This window comes from Lichenostomus cassidix, chromosome 9 (genome assembly GCF_008360975.1).
Source record: "Lichenostomus cassidix isolate B80296 chromosome 9, HeHo_3.0, whole genome shotgun sequence".
In the NCBI taxonomy this organism is placed as follows: domain Eukaryota; kingdom Metazoa; phylum Chordata; class Aves; order Passeriformes; family Meliphagidae; genus Lichenostomus; species Lichenostomus cassidix.
In genome coordinates, this window is record NC_139490.1 from 9,531,277 (window position 1) to 9,551,855 (window position 20,579).

Sequence of the window (20,579 nt, forward strand, 5' to 3'; positions counted from 1 at the left end):
AGACTGATCCAGCAATTGGGAGAAAACAAAACAAAGGAAAAAAAAGACCAGACTGGGATTTCAGTGTCCAATTTAATTTCAGTGCAAGGAGAAAGCAGGGATTATTGGTTACAAGAAATAGCTCTGTTATTCCAAGCTACATGTAAAACCATGGCTGGCTTCTTACCAAGCACCCCGGATTTTGCAGAGACCAAGTACGTTAAGGTCTCTGCAGAACAAGCCACCATCCAAAACACCACTGTTACCCATACTTACAGAACACTGTTGCATAACTTGTGTTTTAAACAGTAGTAAGGCTCTAAAGCAGCCTGACCTTTGCGATCTGGCTCAGGGAAGAAACGCAACATCCATATTGAGGAAAAGGTGAGGAAGAGAAGGTGGGAAGATAAGGGAAAAGACAATGTGGGTGACACAACGTTAAGTGCTCTACCACTCTTAAACCAGGGGATTAACAACTGGCTTCTACCAAGTGACTGTTATTTGCTCCTTAAGCTTAAAATCCACAGCAGCCAGCCATGCTCCCACAGCTGTGCACATCCCAGCTGAAAGAGGTCCAAGTGGCAGATTAGTGATCCCCAAAATACCCTTTCCCATACCAGTTCTGGCCTCAACAGAAGGACTGAACCTCTATCAAGCCCTTTGGGCAGTGTGACAAAGGCCCATCAAGATAAAAGCTGGAAAGGTGCAGCCTGTTCTTACCACAGGGCTACCAAGTACCCTGGAAGCATCACAGTGTGCAGAGCTTGTGGCAGCACTTGATGAATTTCCTCCTTGCACGAGCTGCTCCCCAAGCCTCACATCCTGTTCTGGAGACCTCCCTGCAGCATTGCTGATACGGCTCTGAGCTGTCCTCTGCTCCCAGCACTGCAGGATACAGGCAAGTCGGCCCAGCAGCTCCACCCAGAGACAGTGCGTATCAGAGGCAAACCCTGACAGAAAAGCTCCACGGCTACATGACAGTAGGGCCAATCCCTCCAATACTGGCTGCAGGACAGGGTGCACCGACCTGCTCTGCTCAGCCACGGGGAGGGCAAGTCCCCTTGGGGAGCCACAGGCCACAAAGCTCAGTGTACATCACAGACATGACAGCAGGCACAACTTGGACCATGGACTCAAACGAGCATTACGTGTTTAAATAACTTTAAAAAGCTGCAGCATTATTTGATGCGCTTTCCATCCTGCCTCCTGGAGCAGAGTGAGCAGGCATGGATTTGTGCATGTACTGCACAAGCCAGGTAACTGTAACATGGGACTGGGGCCCTTCACTGGGGTAAAATGTGCCCTTCATCTGTCCAGCTGCACACACTGACACAGGCAGCAAACTGGCTGCTTTGCCCTTAGAGCAGTGACTTCACGGCACCAGTGTAAAGGACTCCTCCAGCCCCTAGAGCACAGCAACTGAAACACAGACAAACACACACAGAGCACAGTGCTGAGGGGCCATCTGGACAGACAGTAAAACATGTAACACACCACAGACTGGGACAAGGAACTTCTCAAAAGAGTACACACATTCATTTCCTACCTGGGCTCTCACACACCCAAGGAAATGCACGACAGCAAGTGCCCTGAAGCAAAGATTCATTCTCTTCTCTCCAACAGCAACTGCGGGCTCAATTTTAGCTCAGGATTTAGCAGTCTTGTTAAGATTAGCTGGAAAGACCTTTCCCCTGCAGCCCCTCTACTATCTGGGGCTGTGAATGCTGTGCACTTTACAGGGTGTGCCACTCTACAGTGCTGCAAATCCTTCCCGGGTGTAACTCCTGCGTGCCAAGCTGGTACCCCCTGCCCAGCACGTCCTCACTGCGACACGCTGGGAAGCTCAGTTAAGAGGCATGCGAGCACTACAGGGTCTGCTGGATAGATTCCTATCAGGTCCAGCCCAGCAGGGCTGTCTCTATTTCCTAGAAGCCTCATTACACCACTGCTTCGTGCGTGCTCTTGAGGTCAGGCTGGTTGAGGAACTGAGGGGTCTTTCGTTTGGCAGCAGCACAGATACTGCCTGGGGGTGGGGGGATAAGACAGAGGAACTGAAGGAAAGAAGGGACAGATGGGTCTTCCCACTCTCCCTCTTGCCTGGAGGTTTAATAAGGGAAAAAAAACCAAAACAAAAGCCACGTTTGAGTGCTACTCTCTGCGCTTTTAACAAATATTTTCTTAAAATATAAAAACCATCTTCACCCTGGAAACCGCTAGAACGTAAACAATAAAAAGGGGATTTGGGAAGAAGAAGGGAGAGGAGGTTTGAATGTGCTTCCAGGCAGCAGCCCTTGCTAAGAGCAACGGGAGCCTCCAAGGCCCTGTGCTCACCGTCAGCCCTGTTCCTATGGCTCTCTTGCTCATTTAGAGTTCCCCAGTGGGTCTGGACTTAGGATTCAGCAATTAGCGGTCTGCAGCAAATCCCGGCAGGTAGGTTAATCCTCTTCATCCTCACTGATGTCATAGGTGACTGCAGACTCGTTCCTGGAGCGGTTGGCAGGTGAGGAAGGAGGAGTCTTGGTGGAAAAGGGCCAGCGGAAGGAGGGAGATGGGGAGCGGTCGTGCGTGGGGCTGCTGCTGGGACTCTGCTTTGGGCTGATGGCCTGCAGCATCCGGCCCTTGCCCTCCTTCAGCATGTGTTTCTAGTGAGGGAAGCAAGAAGACAGTTAGCATGGTTTACAGTCATGGAAATGGACACTACTTACAGCTTCTGCAGCATTTTGAGTTGTATCCCTTCAGTACTTTTTGCAATTTAAGAGCAGAAAAAGCCCCAGCATCATTCTGCGCTTTGGAAACAGCACACAGTGTAATCACCACCCATTTTCAAGCACTTCTAACATGGAGTGTCTGTGATATTCACCCAGCAGTGCAGGAAAGCTTGGCACAAACAAGTAGCTTCAGACTAATTCCAGGCCAGTGACAAAGTGACTGCCATCCTCTTGGCAAGTCAGTGGTCAGCAGGGCACAAGATGGAGTTTACAGGCCAGCTCAGGGGACATGGGAACTTGTCACTCTGCAGCGTAACTGGTGTTATATCACGGGCAATGGTGAGGGCTCCCTGAAAACTGCCTGCCCAAGCCTGGGACAACTTGTCTGGAGACTGGCAGCACACTGAGCACTGCAACAAAGGCCAAACCTTTGCTCTGCTGACTCTATAGAAGCCCTACAATGCCTGCTGATCTCCAAAATTCCCTTTCCCCTTTTCCCAGAGCAGTTCCTTACCAATGCACCTTCTGGGCCAAACATCTCCAGGAAATTGCCGATGAACTCCCGGGACTTCTCTTCCCACTTCTGAATGAGATCAATACTCTTCTCTTCCACTTTCTGGACAAATTCCTTGGACTTCTCCTCTACATCCTTCACCCTCTTTTTTACCTTATCCACACGTTCCTGGAGGTGATATTTTTTCTCCTGCACAGAGAGTAGTGGATCAGAATACAGCTCACCAGATCTGAGTGGCAACCACCTCTGCTCTGTGTTACTACAATGAACTGCTGCTTGAGACTCAGCATCTCCATCAGTCTGGTGACACCTCTCCTTCACTTCCATGACACCTCTTCCCTAGACTACATGGCAGACACAGTGGGGCTGTGAAACACTCTGTGGCAGGCACTGGCACAGTATACAAAGCAAGACTAAAGCCAGAGATAAGCACTATCTAATAGGAGTGCATGGAAGAGGGAAATATTTATACAGCACACAGATTAGATTCGAATGACTTGCTGTAGGTCTCTCTGCATATCACAACAGCACCAGTCTTTCTGCTGGGTGTTTTTAAACAGAGGCAGAGTTATGTGCCAAAGAGAGGTCAAGCAGCCGTTACCTCTCCTGTTTCGTTGTTATTCACAGGCACAGTATCTGAGTGATAAAAAAAATGTTTATGACTTTACTTCCAGCATCAAAAATGTCTTCTGCCATGTATTCTTCCTGAGGGCTAGAGCTGCTCAGTACAGGATCAGGATATGTCCTTCTGTCCTACCTAAGCACTGCTGTTCCTGCAGCTCCAGGAAGGGAACAGAACAGTGGAAACAGCATCAGATTTTATCCCAACAAATCACTCTACCCTAAGGAGATGGCTGAGGGAAGAGGAGAGAGATGAGACAGCAGCTGCTGTCAAGAACAACTCACTCTTCATTCAAGAAAACATACATTTTGCCACACACCCTCTCTCCAGCTCTTTCAATGGGTAAGACGCCAGCAAGACATCTCTGACAATGGAGCAGTATTATCAAACCCACAGTTCCTCTGAGTGGGTCCCTGAGGCAATTTCAGGGGTGGAAGAAGTCTAATTTCTACTCCAAGGACACTGGTTCGGTGCCAGTGCTTAGCTCTGCAGACGGGCCTTTCACTGGCTCAGGGCAGGACTGTGCTATCACTAGACAAGACTCTCTTCACACTTTCCAAGATTCTGGCTCCTGCAGTGTGTGGTGAGACCCACTTCAACTCACGTTTATGAAGCTGACGTTGAGCTCCTTGGCCGTGTAGCCCCGCTGCAGGTTCCGTCTGGCATAGACATCGTAGTCCCGCACAATGCGCGTGATGATGTCGGACGTGGAGATCCCCTCAGTCCTCTGGGTTGGTGCAAACATGCCTAAAGTTGGGGAACAGGACCCAGGACAGCTGGAGTAAGACACGTGGCAAAAAGCTGCTGCCACCTCTGTTAGGAAACAATCTCTCCTGTCAAGAGCTCACTTCTAACTGTTCTCACATCTTCGTCCTTAAATGTGCAATACCAGAGTCATCCTTTCTGGGACACCTAAGTAAGACCAAAACATGTCAAAAGCCTGTCAAAATACCAGGTGTTCTAATGAAAAGCTCTTCACTTTAGCTGGTTTAAATATTGATGATAATCTTCTGCATAGAGAATAGTATGAGGACAAGGACAGGACAAGGGGTCCTACAAATTAACGGATGGAAATATAACACTCTGATGGCTGAGTTTGGATAGATATAAAAAAGCTGCACCCCCAGTGATTTTACAGCAAACTGCTAGAGGTGCCCCTCTGCTAAGCTCATGAGACTCCCCATTTGTGAGAATCTCTAAGCTAAACCATAGTATATTTTCAAGAGGTTGCTGTTAATTCAACCAAAATAACCAGACTGAAATTAGGAATTAGCTGGGCCATGCTTGGCCTGGGACATGGAACAGTGCTAATTTTACAAAGCAGGGCCCAGAGCTGCTTCTTCCTGCCCCCAGAGCCTCCTGGGCAGACCTTGTTCACAGAGGGGCATAATCTTGCATTATAGAGGTACAGGAGACACTACAGCAGATCTTTGACAGGAAGCCCTGGAGAATTTGAGGGGAACCCACCTGCTTCTTTTATATGCTTGTAGACATCATCACTGCCAGCAGAAGAGTAGGGGATGTCATCATGTGCAACGAAGTCGATCTGAAAATTAAAAAAGCAAGTCAACATTTTATCTGGAATGTGCAGGTCTCCTGCTGCTGTTGAAAGATGGTAACTTTCAGCTCAACACCTCCACTCAGGGGTGTGAGAGAGAACAGCAAGACACTTTCCTCTTACAGCACAACACAACATAGAGCAGTCCCAAGTTCTCACTGGCAATTGTCTGAATTGTAAGCACATGACAGAGAGGAAAGAAAAGTCTGGGAATAAGGACACAGCTGTTTTAAGCTTCATAGAGAAACAGCTTGTTAATGGCAACAAGGGTACACTAAGCAAGCTTCCCAGGAGACTCCTTCACCTCCCAAAGCTGTTCAACAGATGTTACAGATTCCTTTCGCTTTATCTCACCAACCAACTGATAAAAGGCTTTCAAGACAGCTTGTCTGGTCTCCTGCTGCAGGAAAGCTGATGTATATCTAAGCTGCTCCTGCTGTAAGCAGGGAGTTGCACTAGACACCCCCTAGAAATTGCTTCCAACCCATGTAATCCTCTCCCTACTGCATTTCATACCTATCTGTAACCAGCACCAACTTCTCCTGAAACAGCGAGATCCTCTCAGGCTTTTTCACCACGTCACAATCTCTACCTTATTTTAACATTACCTGCCAGCTCACCAAATGCTTCTACACACCCAAGAAAGCCACTCGATTCCCATAACCCAGCTCATTCTATATTTAAGGAGTTTCAACAGAAACAGTTTGCTCAAGCAGAGGTCACCCCCAAGGATGAATTCCTGCTGTAAACAGAGAGGCTAATCAAAATTCCAAACGGATCAGATGTCACAAATTACCCTGTGCTCTGCCAGGAACTCGGGTGTGAGGGTCCATGGTGCATTTCTCACCACCTCGTCCACATAGCGACAGTGCTGCACAGCATCATAGCGCTCGTTTTCATTCATTACTGTGAAACCCTTGAAGTTGTGGGTCAGCTCATCACTGCAGACTGGAGAAACAGGCAGAGAATACTGAGTCTGAGGCACTTATCCCAATGATTTACAGTAAAAAGACCTTGCCCACACCCCTGCTGAACTAGGCAATGCCAGCAGCTGACAGAAGCTGGCATTGGCACTTCCAAACCCAGCTCTTCCAGCCACAATGCATCAGGAACAGGAGTGGTGCAGGGCACTAAACTCCTGAGCCATTCTGGGCATGCTGTTTGGGGAATTTCTGCAAAAGCTGGGGACCCACATGCCAAGCCTTTAAGGTCTCTAGAGCTTACAACACTTATCAAGAAAACCAGTCTACACAGAAGACAACTCTCTTACACAAAACGACACCTGGAGGCCTGCTGGGCAGAGATCTGCTTTTAAAGCAATGGATGTTTCAGGCTTAAAATCTGAAAAAAACTCACTGGCTAAACTTCTGATTTCATAAAATGCTTTACCACAGCCTTGGAAAGTTATGTTAAAAAAAGGCAGGGCTGACAGGGAATCAAGTTAGCTTAGTTATCATGTTCTATGAGAAATTAAATTAACAACTCTTCATAATCTGCAATGTAAGATATCAAGGAAGGAGTTCTATTTGATTATCAGACTCAAAAGTAAACAAGGCATTACCAGTCCCACTGGTACTGGATGTATTTACGTTCCAGACTAACAGATGATAAAGAGTGGGTGAGATTGTTCACTGCTTGGAGCTAATGTTCTCTTAGGTTGTGGCCTCTTGTCTCAGTCCTGGTGCAAGGGGAGCAGTTCATTGTTCTCCTCAACCATCTCCCAGAGGCACAGAGCATGGTTACACTCCTTGCTACTTTAACATGCTAATAGCTTGACCTGAAGTTATTTTCCTGCTTATTGTACAGTGCTTATGTACGTGGGGATGTCTTTCAGCCTTTAAGACTTCTAAACTAAGGGCAGTTTGTAGGTTGGAGCAACTGTTTCAGTTCTCCTCCCTCCCTTCCCCTTCCAGACACTACTGCAGCACACAAGAAGAGCAGACATACCATTGCAAAAATGCTCTCAGCAATGAGTGGAACTGTGATAAGGAAATGAACCACCCAAGGATGTTATAATCATTCTGTAGCAGGATCAGAATTTAATTTTGCTTCAGGAAGACACTGGGAGTTGAGAAAACCAGTTAAAGGTATTTTCAGTTCTCATACTTCAGCATCATGCAGCCTGACCAGGGATCAGCTCCTGACAGACAACATGCACAGCCTGGTGTGTCCTTTACGTGGGTGGAGGTAAAAGCACAGAGGCACTGCCTGAACAGAGGCCCATGTACTGCAGCAGCCAGAGGGGTATCTTTTTTCCAGTTATATTCCTGAAGGAGGCCTGGCTGAAACACCTCTGCTAGGTCCCTTCAGGCATCCAGCAGGATATTCCTGGCATCATCGAAAGACTTATGACCTAACAGACAAAATAGGGAACTTCTATTTAGAGAAAGAAGGCCTCACTGACTTACATGTGTCCAGGCACATGCCCAAGAAACTACTGAGATCTCCATGCTCATAGTGGGATCCATTTGGCATTAAGCAATCCCCAGCTGGGAGCTGGAGAGAGACTTGCAGAGCAATACAAGTGACACAAAGCAGCCATGGAGGGATCCTTTCCATACTTTATCTCTCTCATTCAAGAGTCAGACGCTCAACTATCCCTAATATATTTTGATACTCAGGTGTGCAACTCACCTTTATCTGTCACAAAATACAGGGGTCAAATTAGAGCAGCATGATCAAAAATCTTTTCCTTAAGCACTCATTTGGTACAGGATATCTTTCTGCAGACATATCCAACCCTTAATATTTTGCAGTAAGACTTCAGCAACATTTGAGATGAGTGTCTGCAGTGAGAGCCACTGACGCCACAAAGACAAAATTCCTGCATGCACAGCCACAGACAGAGCTAAACTGTACTCCTGAAACAGCCAAAGTCAACAAGGTCACTCCTTACCTCCAACAATGAGGTATGTGTTTGGGAAGAGGTTCTTTGCTTGCATCAAGGCCCGGGCATGTCCAGAGTGAAACAAGTCAAATATTCCATCGGCATAAACTCTGACGGGGCGATCCACTGTGCCAAAGGGACAGAGAGACAGCTGTGAATATGCCTTCCTGGAGAAGCAGCTGCTGCTGCTCATGCTCACATTTCAGGACCTTCTGAAACTCATGGAGGTGTTACAGAATGCAGCACCAAAGCCAGGACAGAATTGTGAGGAGAAATGCCTGGCTCTCTGCTTTCCCATGTGGAAACAAATGCAGCTGAGCACAGAGCTGAAAATACAACCACTTTGATAGACAGACTGAAAGCCTACAATGTATCACCCAAACAAGGTGAAGGAAGACCAAGGGAAAAGCAAACCCTGAACATTTCCCTTCTATGGAAATGCAATTGCAGAATTAACTTTTTGCATGGCAGTGAGATACTACAGGGGAACTGGCCCAAATATTTCACAGGTGCCTGATTTCCTCCTGCCTGCCAGGATGGCATTTCAAGACCTTTACAGCATCCCCCTCTGCAGCCTGCTGCCACAGCCACCAGTCTGGTTGAGGGATCAGCATCATTAGTTCCCCCAGACCCATGCAGTGTATGGCTTTAGTCAAAAACACAGTTGGATTGCTCAAAGAAAAGCAGACACAATTCTGCTGAACCACTGGCATTATCAGCTAAATCCACAAATAACAGTAATAATAATAATAATAATAATAATGCAAATAAGGAGGACAAAAACTTTCCTCAGGCCACCTCTGCCAGGGAAAATTGTAGCTCAGCTCTTTGAGGTCAGCACAGAGGTAAAGTGAGATAGTCTAGCACTGCCATGTAATAGTGGGAAGCTTCTGATCTTGGGACCACACAGGACCACACTCCTCTTGCTGCTGGTAACCAAAAACCACGCAGTCGTCATATGTGACATACTTGGGTACAGCCTGATGCTCTCTAGCCCAGTTCAGGCAGACAGACTCAGAGGAGTGGTGAGCAGAGGCATGCCAAGGCTGCAGTGAAGACAGGGCACACAGAGGACCTAGCAGGAAGCTGAGACCCCGTGGGTCTGGGCAGGGCCCTGGAGGTACCCAGAGACAGAACTTGGGAGGCAGCAAGAAGAGGAGTGGATGCAAAGGTCAGGGTTGTTAAGTTCAAGCTAAGCAGAGGAGTCAGTTTGAGGACAGCCTCTTACAACCATTTTTAGTGGTTCTAAGACCTCAATCTGAAGATGCCAGGAGGCTCTGAAGAGCCAAGGATTTGGAGATTTGTGACTGCAAAAAGCTTTCTGTATGCCAGAAGAGGGCTGGTCCTGGCAGACCTTTATGAATATACAGTCACATTCTGGAAAGTGGCTGGGACATCCTTCCCTTTCCTCCATACCTGCAGCAGCTACAGTTCCTGAGCACACACACAAACAGCAACAAGGAAATGTGCACTGTATTTTAGTCTTGGCAGGCAGAAGAGCCAGCACCGTTGAAATCAGAGACCTTTATGCAGACTGAAGATTTTCAGCTGGGAAATTAATGCAGACTGTGAAATACACTGGATTTTCAGAAACTCTGGCAGGAAACCACAACCAGGTCTCAATCTGAACTGACTCATCACTCAGCAGCAGTCAGGTAGGTAAAAGTGCAGGATTTTTATTGTCTCTGTAGCCACAACAGAGAGGCCACGTAAGACAGCACCATCTGCAAGCTCTGTTTAGCAGGAGAGGGCAGTCATCCTTCTGGAGTCAGTCATGCCTCTGCCTCCCCTTTGGACTTGCAAAGAGAACAGTATTTCTCCCAGCCTGGCTTAGAGAATAAAAGGACACATTCTTGTTGTGGGGCTTGCCATCGGTGTTTAATGACACTGACTTTAATTCAAATCCAGGCTAGAATGGGACATTCTGGACAAAGATATATATTGGTTTTACTCGCCCATTTCAAGTTTCAGAAAACATGACTTTTAAAGTGCTTAACTTTAAGCCACCTCAGACAAAGTAGTACAGAAAATGTGCAGCTCTATATCTATCAGTGGCACAGCTAGAGTTTAAAATAAATATCCATTTGCTTCAAATAGTCTTCTCATATACAAACTTGAATTTCAGGTGTACTGGTGGGCCCATTTTCACATGGGAACAGTTATCTAATCACCAAAGCATTCACTAAGTCATTGGCTGTAAACCTGGTCCGACACACAAGGCTAGCTCAGTCTCAGAGATATCACAATCATACCCACACCACCCCAAACCCAGCATTTATACAATCCCCTTCCAGTCTTTGTTTTTACTTACAAGGGGTCCCTCTCATGGCTTCTTCATAGGTCACTCTGATATATGGCTTGCTGTAGTCGATCTCCACTTCATCTGAGAATGGAGCTGGTTCCCTCAGTCCCTAAAGAGCCAGGAAAGTTTCACTGTCAGAGTGCAAAAGTGAGGGCAGTTCACAGTGGCAGCACTGCCATTGCAGTCTCCTAGTCACCAGGTGACTCACTGTGCCTCTGCATAATTCAGATACATGTACTAAAAGACTAATTAGTGTAAAACCTCAAAACAGCCCTGCAGGGTGATTACCCCAAGCTTAGAGAGGAAGAGAGAGAGAGAAAAGAAAAGTTTAGTGGTGGTGATATTGGACCCAAGAAAACCAGAGGCTCAGATCTGTGGCTGCTAAATGCAGACTTTTGACAAACAGCACTTCACAGCAGCACAAGCAAAGCTTCAAACCTCACTGTCACAGCTCCAGCTGTGACCATCGCAGCAAGACCATCACTCTGCTGTGCCTGAGTGCTTGTGCTGTGATGTACAAACTGTAACAGCTCCTTGATTTGAGTATGTGAATGAACAGAAGAGCAATACTAACAACAGCACCAATTCCCAGGGAATGTGTGTCATCACCATGTCTGAGCCATACAAGTGAGAGACTTCTTTGATCAGTGGCAGAATAGCTCCAACTGCTGCAAGAAAACCCCTCTAGCCCGCTACTTGACCACAACAGTACATTTAATCAACAGCTGAAGTCCAGGCATCATTTCTGGTCTGCTCTGAATAGAAACAAAACATCTGCCCTTCCAACAACAAAAGAAACAGCTCAATTTCCTTCGAGCTGGAAGGTGTAGGGCTGCAATGGACATCTTGTTCCTGAGTCAGAACACTAGGAAACAAGTTTGCAAATCATTACAATAATGCCTTTAAGCTGCAAAAGGCTAATCAGCAGTTTCCTCTCTGGCTTCCTGTCCCACTGCAGGATCCTGTCATGGTGTCTAGCACCACTGCAACCAGAAAAACCGCTGCTATTCTGGCCAATATCATTCCTTATTAGCGTGCTTATAGTGAAATGCATAGGAAAACAACCACTGACCACTACATTCATGCAAACTGCTACTGCTGAACATCTCCTTTAACTTACTGAGGCTGCACGTTTCACACAGCACCTCCCCTACCTGGATCCTTACTGTCAGCTAAGGCCTGCAGGTCTCTCCTTTCATCACTGCCATTAAGTCTAGGACTTCTATATGAAACCAGATTCTTGGCAGTTTAGTTGGCAGATACCAGACATGAAGTTAGGAATAAAAAGTCCTATCAAAATTATCAGAGGAACACAGAGAAATGTCCTGAAAAGATCCCGCCAGAGTCTTGCCCTTCCCCTGCAGGGCCAGTGAGGGTCAAAACTCAACCTGATGTGCACAATACAACAGGCTTATGTGTCAGCAGGTTTGTTGCCACCATCTGCTGCTGAGCCCTGCTGCTTCAGGGGAACATTCTGCCAACAGCTGCTTAGTTGGGAGTGGTAAAGGCTTCAAGGTAATCTCACAGTTAGGCAACACTGTTACTCTTGCTATAATAAATAAAACTTTTGCAAAAGGAAGAAAAAAACAAATCATTTACCAGAACTGTGTTTGCCCTGTGGCTAAAAAACAGGCAGGAAGCTTAGAAAGTGGCTAGATATTACTTGTCTTGCGCTGTTCATAAATGCTTTTTATTTCTAACACAGGACAGACACCAGCTTGAAGAGTAAGTGACTACCATGGAATAATAAATAACTTGCACACTTGTCTTTCCTTACTGAAATATGTGGGATCTTTAAGAGGGACAGGGTAGGTTTTGGCAACAGTCAAGGACATAAAGGCTCTGTGGAAAAAGTCACACAACAGCTCAAGCCTCCACCCCCAGTGCCTGCCTCCCCAGTTCTCACTGCTGGTGCTGCTCTTACTTCATTACCACCTGTCAGTGTTCTGGGACAGGGCTGAAGCCCTTCTGAAACTCAAAACGTTGTCATCGAGGAGGAAAGCTGCAACACGTCACCACATTTTGCCAAGGACCATGACCCTGGTATGATGTGGCAGGGATGGTACCTGGCTTTTGACAGAGATAAGAACTAGAGCACACGTGATGTACAGGACAGCTCCAGGAAGAGGGCAGAGAACTATAAAAAGCCAATCACTGCAATATTGTGGCAAGGACAAGTTAAAGTCAGCCCTTCACAGCAGCATTAACTGGATTGGACCTCCTTCAAAACAGATCCCACTAGCTTTAGCTAGTTAAAGCCATCCCAAGATTGAACAAGAAAAGAAATCCTTTTGGTTGTTTGTTGTGTTTTTTCTTTTTTTTTTTTTTCCTAGACACTCCCAAAGTACCAGCAACATAAATGCAGTCTCTCTCCAGACCAAGAAAATCAAATGAACAGTGTTCATCCCAGTGCACCAGAGTGTGGATTCAACAGATCACTTTTGCAGCTGCTTACAGGCTTCAGACCCTCCTGCAGTTCCATGAGTTGTTACGTGCTTCTTTGGAGTATTTCTCCCTCCCAGTGGGTCACTTAAAACCTATCTGTGAGAAATGCCTGCTACTTCTCCATGGCTATCTAAATGCATGCCTGTTTGGCTCAGCTTAAGTGACAAGCCGGACACACCACAAAAGCAGCTTAGCAATGCTTGCCTCAGACCTAATTTAAGCCCATGTTGTAAGTATGTTATTAGTATGAACAAAGGAAGATTCCAAACTGGATTTGCAAGGCGAGTTACTATCATTTGCTTCTTCTCCCCTGCCCCCTCCTCCTTTTCTCTGTCCACAGACAAACCACCACCTGTATCTTTCTGCTGTTAGAGCTCAATGTCCTCATCTCACAGGCTCCCAAAATTCGAATTTCTGCTTACTTACGAGTGAGCGTCGGGACATTTTGGGAGGGATTCCATCCAGCTCTGTTGCCCCATTAGGGCCTGATCCATCTTTTCTTCTCTTTCGGGAATTCAGCCTGGAGGAGGTCGGCGGCTCCATCTTGCCAAGCACGTCCAGTAAGAACTGGAACAAAATGAAGCAGAGGGAAAAAAGAAAAAAAAGAAAAGAGAGATATTTCTCAGTTCTTCCAAAGCAGAATCAGTCAACAGCAGGCAGAGTGTACAGAAGGTCAGTGCAAAGACACAGCCACCTCACAAGGGGCTTAGCCAGTTGTATTTGGCATCAGCTGCCAAGGCTTGACAAACAGTGCCTGGTGGGAATACTGAATCATTTAATGCAACTCAGAGCTGTTCTGCAGAGAGAAGCGTGCAGCAGTCAGCTGGCTGGAGAGACACTGAAACAAGAGTTGCAATGCAAATCATAAATCATTACTACGAGGCTAATTATGCTATTTTCGCATCTGGAAGGCAACTTAAGGATCATGGCATGCCCAGTCTACATTCAGCCCTCCTCCAGCTCTCATTTGGATTCTTTACCCTTTACACCCCCCAGGACAGCTGGTGGGTGTGCTGCATCCTTCTACAGCCCCGAAGAGAGGAAGAAGCATTTCTACGCAGAAGGATAAGGGTGAGGGAAGGGCTGATAACTTAAATGAGTAGCTGGCTTGCCATTTGTGTAAGACCAAGCTGCAGCTCTCCAGTGGGGACAGCCCACCTTGGGATGGCTGCCACCATGCTCCCCTCTTGTCCCCTCTGCAGTGGTGACTCAGCAGATGGTGAAGCAGCTGCTGACACCACATTAGGCACACTTTTTTTGACACTTTATGAACCAGTTTGCAATTAGTGGTGGTTCAGCTGAACTGCTTCTGTGATGAACAGACAAACATACCACCAATTTGGGACAGGGATTGTGACAGCTATGTGGAAGGAAGTTATCTGTGCTTTGGGCAGGAGCCACTGTACCTTTCCAAAAGAGCCCTGGAGTATTAGCAAGTCCAGCTTCACTCAGCTGAAGCAAAAAATACAGATTTATAGGAAGGCATGGCAGCAAATATTCCCTTTTCAGCTGCTGCAGGAGTTAGGAATGGGTGCTAGATTTGCAAAAACTAAAAAGCAGCATTATCTCTCTTGCTGACTTGAAGTGTGCACCTCTCCAGTACAGCACACGGCACTCCTGGCCTGCTGCTCCCGAGAGCAGCATGACCCCTCCGCCCAGGAATGATCCTTAGGTGCGTGCCTCAGCTCCCTAATAATAAGAGCGGTGAGGAATTTAAAACGTCTCCCCACCCATATGCAGTGGGTGTGCTGGAATGTGTTAGGTGGGGCAATGCAAGGTGTGACAAAGAGCAGATGCCCCTTTGAATACCACCTTTTCCTTCAGCAGAGGGGCTCTGCTGAGTGTTCGACTTCGGATGAACTGGGACTGTCCTCACTAAGGACCACTGGCAAAGCTCTGCTGTTTGGCAGCCGAGAAGGGTGTGGTTTGTGAAAGAGCTGTTAAGTACCAGATTTAGTGATCGGGCTTACTCAAGCACACATGACTAGAGGTTAAGGAATGCTCCAAAGTAACAAGTCAAATGCAGTTTAAGGAGATGCAAGTATCTCTCCCTCCCCACTGTGCATCAGCATGATGATACCTTATGGATAGTTTTAGGGTCAGACACAGCTGAACTGGTTTGGGGCTACTTACATGTAAGTATCCCTGGCTGCTCTGCTAGACCTATCACAAAGTACTAAGAACAGGAGAAGAGAATCTTAGGTCAGTAGGGAGCAAAAAAAAAAAATGTGGAGAAGATAAAAGTGACAGTGAAGAGCAGCCACAAGGACATTTCAGAACTGCGTGACCCATCCAGTACTCATTCCACAATGCCTGTGAGTCAAGCTTGCCGTTTCCCCTATTCCAGTAATTAATTTACTGTTTCCTGAGAACAAACATATGGGAGGGTGCAAACACAACCTCAGGCAAAAAGAGTTTGCAACCCTGAGCTCCAAGTCTTCAAACACTTAAGCAAACATTTAACTTTCAGGCAAGATCTGTGCTATAAATGCAGCATCTTCCAGAGTGCCTCTGTGAAAACACAGGGTATGACACAAGTCATTCTTATATTTTGCAAGGTGTCATCTTGTAAGCACAGTCTGCATCAGTCATTTACCACCGCGGTCCTAGCAGAAACAACGAAGTTCACAAAAAGCAGCAAACATCTGTCTCTGGTTCAAGTAACCCCACAATTCATGGAAACAGTGGGGGGAAACAGCAGCCGATTTTCTTATTATTCGGTTAAAATAATTTCACTGTGCTTCAAGTCACCTGTTGGTCTCTGACCACTTGCTTTCCTTCCCTTGGGAGAGAATTAAAAGGTCTATTAATGTGCTGAATGCAGACATTCTGAACCACTGCCCAGAAAAACATCAAAACCAGAGGCTTTGGCACTGAAGTACAGAAACAAGAGCCCCACACATAACCAGGTGAAGGCTCTTCCCACGTCAGCCTGGCCCATCAGAGCAACCAGATTTCTCTGCACACAAGTACAGTCTCTGCTGAATTATCACCAGCACCTTGCTGGTGCACAGCTGGGTGCAGATCTCATGGCCAGCCAAAGAACTGCAGGTTACAGCACAGGGCAGCACTGTCCCTGCTCAGGAGAAAACTCCAACAGCTTCTTCCAGCTCCTCCCAGATCCAATCACCCGCTCTCCTCCACCATAACTTTTCCATTTCTGAGGGTATACATAGTTAAACGATGGCAAACAACTCAAGTGAATGGATTCCAACCTGAGAGATTCTATTATTCACTGTGCATTTAATCAGCAACAGTGGTGAGACATCATCAGCCACACAGCAGCAGCAGCTCTACCTGATGTACCAAGTAAGAAAACAGCTTCAAGGGTGGAATAAATATGCTCTATCTGCTCTGACCTTACAGGTTAGATGTTGCTGAAGAAGCCTCTGCAGTGTTCAGAGAGCTGGACTGGGCACCTCATGTGTGACACAGCTCTGTTAATTACTCAAATTAATGCAGAAATGAAACAATAATTTTACTGCTATTCAGAACTTTAAAACCTCTGTCCTGTAGCTAGTGCATTTTTGGGAAGCCCTCCCATCACCAAACTTGTCTTCATAAAAAACTGGGAACACACCACACCTTAATGCGATAAACCTACTAATCTTAGAATGCTTCATTTTGATCCAAGTGACTAAAATAGCATTCCAAACAATTGTTTACCAACAGTGGGATCCAGCATCTGTAGCTGAGCTTAACACATGAGGACATGGCATTGCTTTCCCAAATGCATAAAACACTGTCTGTACTAAAATTAATTACATTTGCAGCAGATGGGGAAGAGGAAAGAGAAGATAACTCTCAAAGCTCATTCTAAACACTCCAAGATAGAAAGCAAGCATAACCAGAAGAAAGAGCCTTGCTGTAAAATATTAACATTGTTCTATTTTAAGGTGTCACCCTCCTGCATTATTGAGTCCATGGCTGAATACGAGAAACTGCTCGGAGGGAGCAAAGCTGGAAGTGCCCCATTCGGAAAAGCCATGGGCAAATCACAGTCTCTGCATCACTTTATCAAACACTCAGGGCTTTGCTTCTTAAACTTACTTATTTGGTGCATACTGTATCAAAGAAGGGCCTTGCATCACCTGCCAGCTAACTCACTGACAGAGAGACTTGCACAGGCTCTGTGACGAGCAGTCAACTGCCAGATGGGAAAAGAGTTGCTTTCCCTGTCAGGGAATCACTGAATCCCACTGAAACAGCCACTTCTGGGAGGGGAAAAAGGACAAGCATTGATTACTAGAAAGGAAAAGAAAATATAGGCAGGGAAGGAATTAAAAACTTCTCCCTTAGTGTCAGTCAACTACACCATCATCAGAGCTGTAATTTAACCACAACACCAAAGTTACCACCTCTGTCAGGTGAGGCAGAGAATCAGAATAGGCATAGCAAATCTTCCTGCTTAGCCAAAGTCTTATCTCACTGTCTGCATCTTCATGGACAGTGCTGATATTTTTTAGTTTTGGTGGTGTTTGAGAACTCCAGCCTCACTCTACACCAGAGAAGCAGGTCAGATCTTTCTGCACCCTAAGCACACTGATGGCATGAGGACCTGGCCCATCTGCTTTCTGATGTCCTGAAGAACCTCTTGGAGAATATTAACTACAAACCTACATCAGTAACAGGATTTCTTCTGCTGTTTTTCACTTGCAGATTTACCTGTCTAAGAAAAATAAATGCTGCTACTTAAACTGAAAATGAGCTCACTGCAACAACTCAATAAATTATCCAGCCCAAGGCTGCTGCAAATCCCAGCAGGGACCCAAAGCACAAGACTGGCAGCTGGACCAGCAGGGCCCTGGGACATCCACAGCTCACTGGGTGGCACCACCTGCTCCAAGGCTGTCCTATCGTCCCTCTGAACTTGGGAGGCGTTGGCACAGTCAGATGTGACTGTCATGTGCTGCTTTGCCTACAAGATCATTGCACTTTACAGGAACAAGCTATTTCTCTTCTGCTGACTCATGTGCAGGCAATACTACTAAACTTTGCACTCTGCCAGCTGTCTGCAGGGAATTGCCTTGACACATGGACAGCATGTAAGCAAGAGCCTCAGGGAAACGGAAGATGTCCTGTCACTTCAGATAAGTCCCTTGCCAGGCTATAAAGTACCAAAGTGACTCTACATTCCTCTGCATTCCTTGCCCATAGATCGAAAAGCATCCTTTTCCTGCTGTTCTCCCTCACCTGCAACCCACAGTTTCCAGTTAACCCTGCTGGTATGTATCCCTGTGGAGATTTGTTGGAGACACAGAGACCTTGGAGAGGTTAATGACAGACGACACGGATCTCTCTTCTGCCAGTGCTTAAAAACTTGCCTGATCTCCAAGGCAACTTCATGCCCCGCCCAGGCTTGCCAGGCCCAGCTCTGTCCCAGTCTCCAGACTTGAGAGCATCTGCCTGGAAACAGAGTGCTGCTGGCTGTGACCCAGCCTGCTCACCTCCAGAGAGACTGTGACACTCTCCACAGTCAGCATCTGCTCTATCTGGATGGTCTAAGCCCTCACACCCTTTATAAAGGTTACTGCAGGATCTAGCACAGTCCTGTCCACTCGTAAATCACAGGCTGCTTCAGCTACTTTGGATCAAGATCAACAAGAGCAGCTGTCCCACAGCGTGCTAAAAGCCACACCAACATATAAAAGGGATTCCAGTTCAGCCAGTGCCACACATTGGTCCAACAGCACCCACACCTTTGCTATACCTGCTAAAACAACCCCCCAGGCCTTGTATCCCCTACTGGTCCAGGCAGGATGGTAAAATTTTCTCAAGCAGAGCCTGAGCATGCAGAAGCTCTGGTACCCGTGTACTGCAACAGACAGAAAGATGCTGCTTCTCACCAGCAAAGTCCCAAATGGCTAAAGACAATTCCATCTAACCACAACTGAAAACAGTTCAGTGTGATCACCTATACAGTGTTGCTAAGTAATACACACATAAAAAATAGAAACTGCTGTCAAGACCTTCTCTGTGAATTCACAGCCCTTCTAGGTATACCATAACCTCAGGTACTGAGTGTCCCGACAAGTGGCAGCCTCTGCTGGGTGAGTGAAACAGCAGAAATAGGATTTATGCAGAATGTCGTTAGGGATTTTTGAGACTTGAGGTATGAACCTTCTTTAGTTGGTTTACATGCCAATACCAATTCCTTACTGCAACAGTTATTGTTTGTGGCTCTTTGTACAGTGACTTCAAGACAGTTACAACCCAGACCCTGCAGTAAGAAACTTCAAATTATGAATTTTAATAATTCTGTATACACAACAAATTCCTTTGGGAAATAAAGCACGGGTATCTGTCACCTGAATTTCAAACCCAATGACAGTGGCTGTCCTCAAACCCTGGGGTCCTGCAGATGGAAACCCAGCATTACCTGTTCCTGCCAGGGTCCCAGTGCTGCAGCAGCACAGGGTGGGGACAGAGGGAACGCCACCTGCAGCACCCTGCACAAGGACTACCGACGAGCAGCTCTCAGAATTCCTGAGGACTTTAAGTCCAATTACAAAACCATTAATCAGTGCAGCCAGGACTTCGATGGACACAAAAAGCGGGTTAGAGAGGATGTGTGCCAGCCTACGCAGCAGCTGGGTCACACCTTCCTTCGCCGCAGGCAGGGCCACCTCCTCATTGTCCTCCCCAGGCCCTGGCTGTGTCCCCTGGGTGGGGGGATGTCCCCCGGAGCCCCCACGCTCCAAACCCTGAGGTGCACTGCAGAAGTTTCCCACTGATCTGCCACTGTCTCCTCTCAGCAGCCAGTCGTGCCATCTCGGAGGATCATGCCCGAGCCCCGGCTCTGCCCAAGCCCCCTCAAAGGGGACGCAGCGCACCCCGACCGCCCCAGCAGACACTGCCCTCCTGCACGGAGCCAGTGCTCCACGTCCCGACAGACCAGCACCTCCTGAAGCCCCCGCCCTGCCACGGCCACCGCGCTGGAGAAAGGCCCGGGGAGGGACCCCTGACCGGCTCCGCAGGGAGAGCCCTCATGTGCCGCCAACCCAAACCCACCCGACAGCCTCCGCTCCGGTGACAGGCACCGCTCCGCTCCCCGTCCGCTGCACCCACAGCCCCTCGGTGACAGCCCCCCGCTCCCGCCGGCTGCCCCCCTACCAGCGCCCCGCCGCCGCTCCGCAGCCCAGCCCGGCGAGTCCGGCCCGCCGCCGCTCCGCAGCCCAGCCCGGCGAGTCCGGCCCGCCGCCGCTCCGCAGCCCAGCCCGGCGAGTCCGGCCCGCCGCCGCTCCCGGCCCCGCCCCGCTCCCGCCGACGCCAACGGGGCGCGGGCGGAGCCGCTGCGTGTCCGCCCGGAACCACGGGAAGGGACCGGCCCGCTGCGGGGAAGCTGCCTCCCGGGAAACCGCGCCTCGAATCTCCGTTCCGGGTCGCGACGGTTCTCCCCCGCGGCTTTCGTGTCACAGGTTATTCTGGGTTGGAAGGGACCCGCAAGGATCATTCAGGTCCGCCTCCTGGCCCTGCTCAGCACCATCCCCAAGAGATACTCCAAGTGCCTGAAAGCCTTATCCAAACGCTTTTCCAGCTCTGCCAGCCCTGGTGCCATAACCAC

The 20,579-nt window shown here is 47.8% G+C and overlaps 1 protein-coding gene and 1 long non-coding RNA gene across 2 annotated transcripts; one reads left to right on the forward strand and one right to left on the reverse strand.

Moving 5' to 3' along the window:
* Positions 1-53: 53 nt before the first annotated feature.
* On the reverse strand, positions 54-20,194 carry PCYT1A (phosphate cytidylyltransferase 1A, choline). The gene is made up of 9 exons (XM_085069360.1): positions 20,129-20,194; positions 13,442-13,582; positions 10,580-10,679; positions 8,278-8,394; positions 6,178-6,329; positions 5,291-5,369; positions 4,428-4,570; positions 3,202-3,390; positions 54-2,621 (listed from the first exon to the last, which is right to left on the reverse strand). The coding sequence occupies exons 2-9, from the start codon at positions 13,556-13,558 to the stop codon at positions 2,415-2,417; spliced, it is 1,104 nt and encodes a 367-aa protein (XP_084925486.1). The 5' UTR covers positions 13,559-13,582; positions 20,129-20,194; the 3' UTR covers positions 54-2,414.
* On the forward strand, positions 12,273-12,970 carry LOC146433240 (uncharacterized). Its single transcript, XR_014854023.1, has 2 exons — positions 12,273-12,378; positions 12,904-12,970. It is a non-coding gene; the product is annotated as an uncharacterized LOC146433240 (long non-coding RNA).
* Positions 20,195-20,579: the final 385 nt, after the last annotated feature.

Excerpts from the sequence above, each read along its gene's own strand:
- PCYT1A (XM_085069360.1), bottom strand. The coding sequence starts at position 13,558 with ATGGAGCCGCCGACCTCCTCCAGGCTGAATTCCCGAAAGAGAAGAAAA. Across the intron at positions 8,395-10,579 it reads AGCCATGAGAGGGACCCCTT|TGGATCGCCCCGTCAGAGTT; the intron begins GTAAGTAAAAAC and ends CCTTTGGCACAG. Across the intron at positions 2,622-3,201 it reads TTGGCCCAGAAGGTGCATTG|AAACACATGCTGAAGGAGGG; the intron begins GTAAGGAACTGC and ends TTCCCTCACTAG.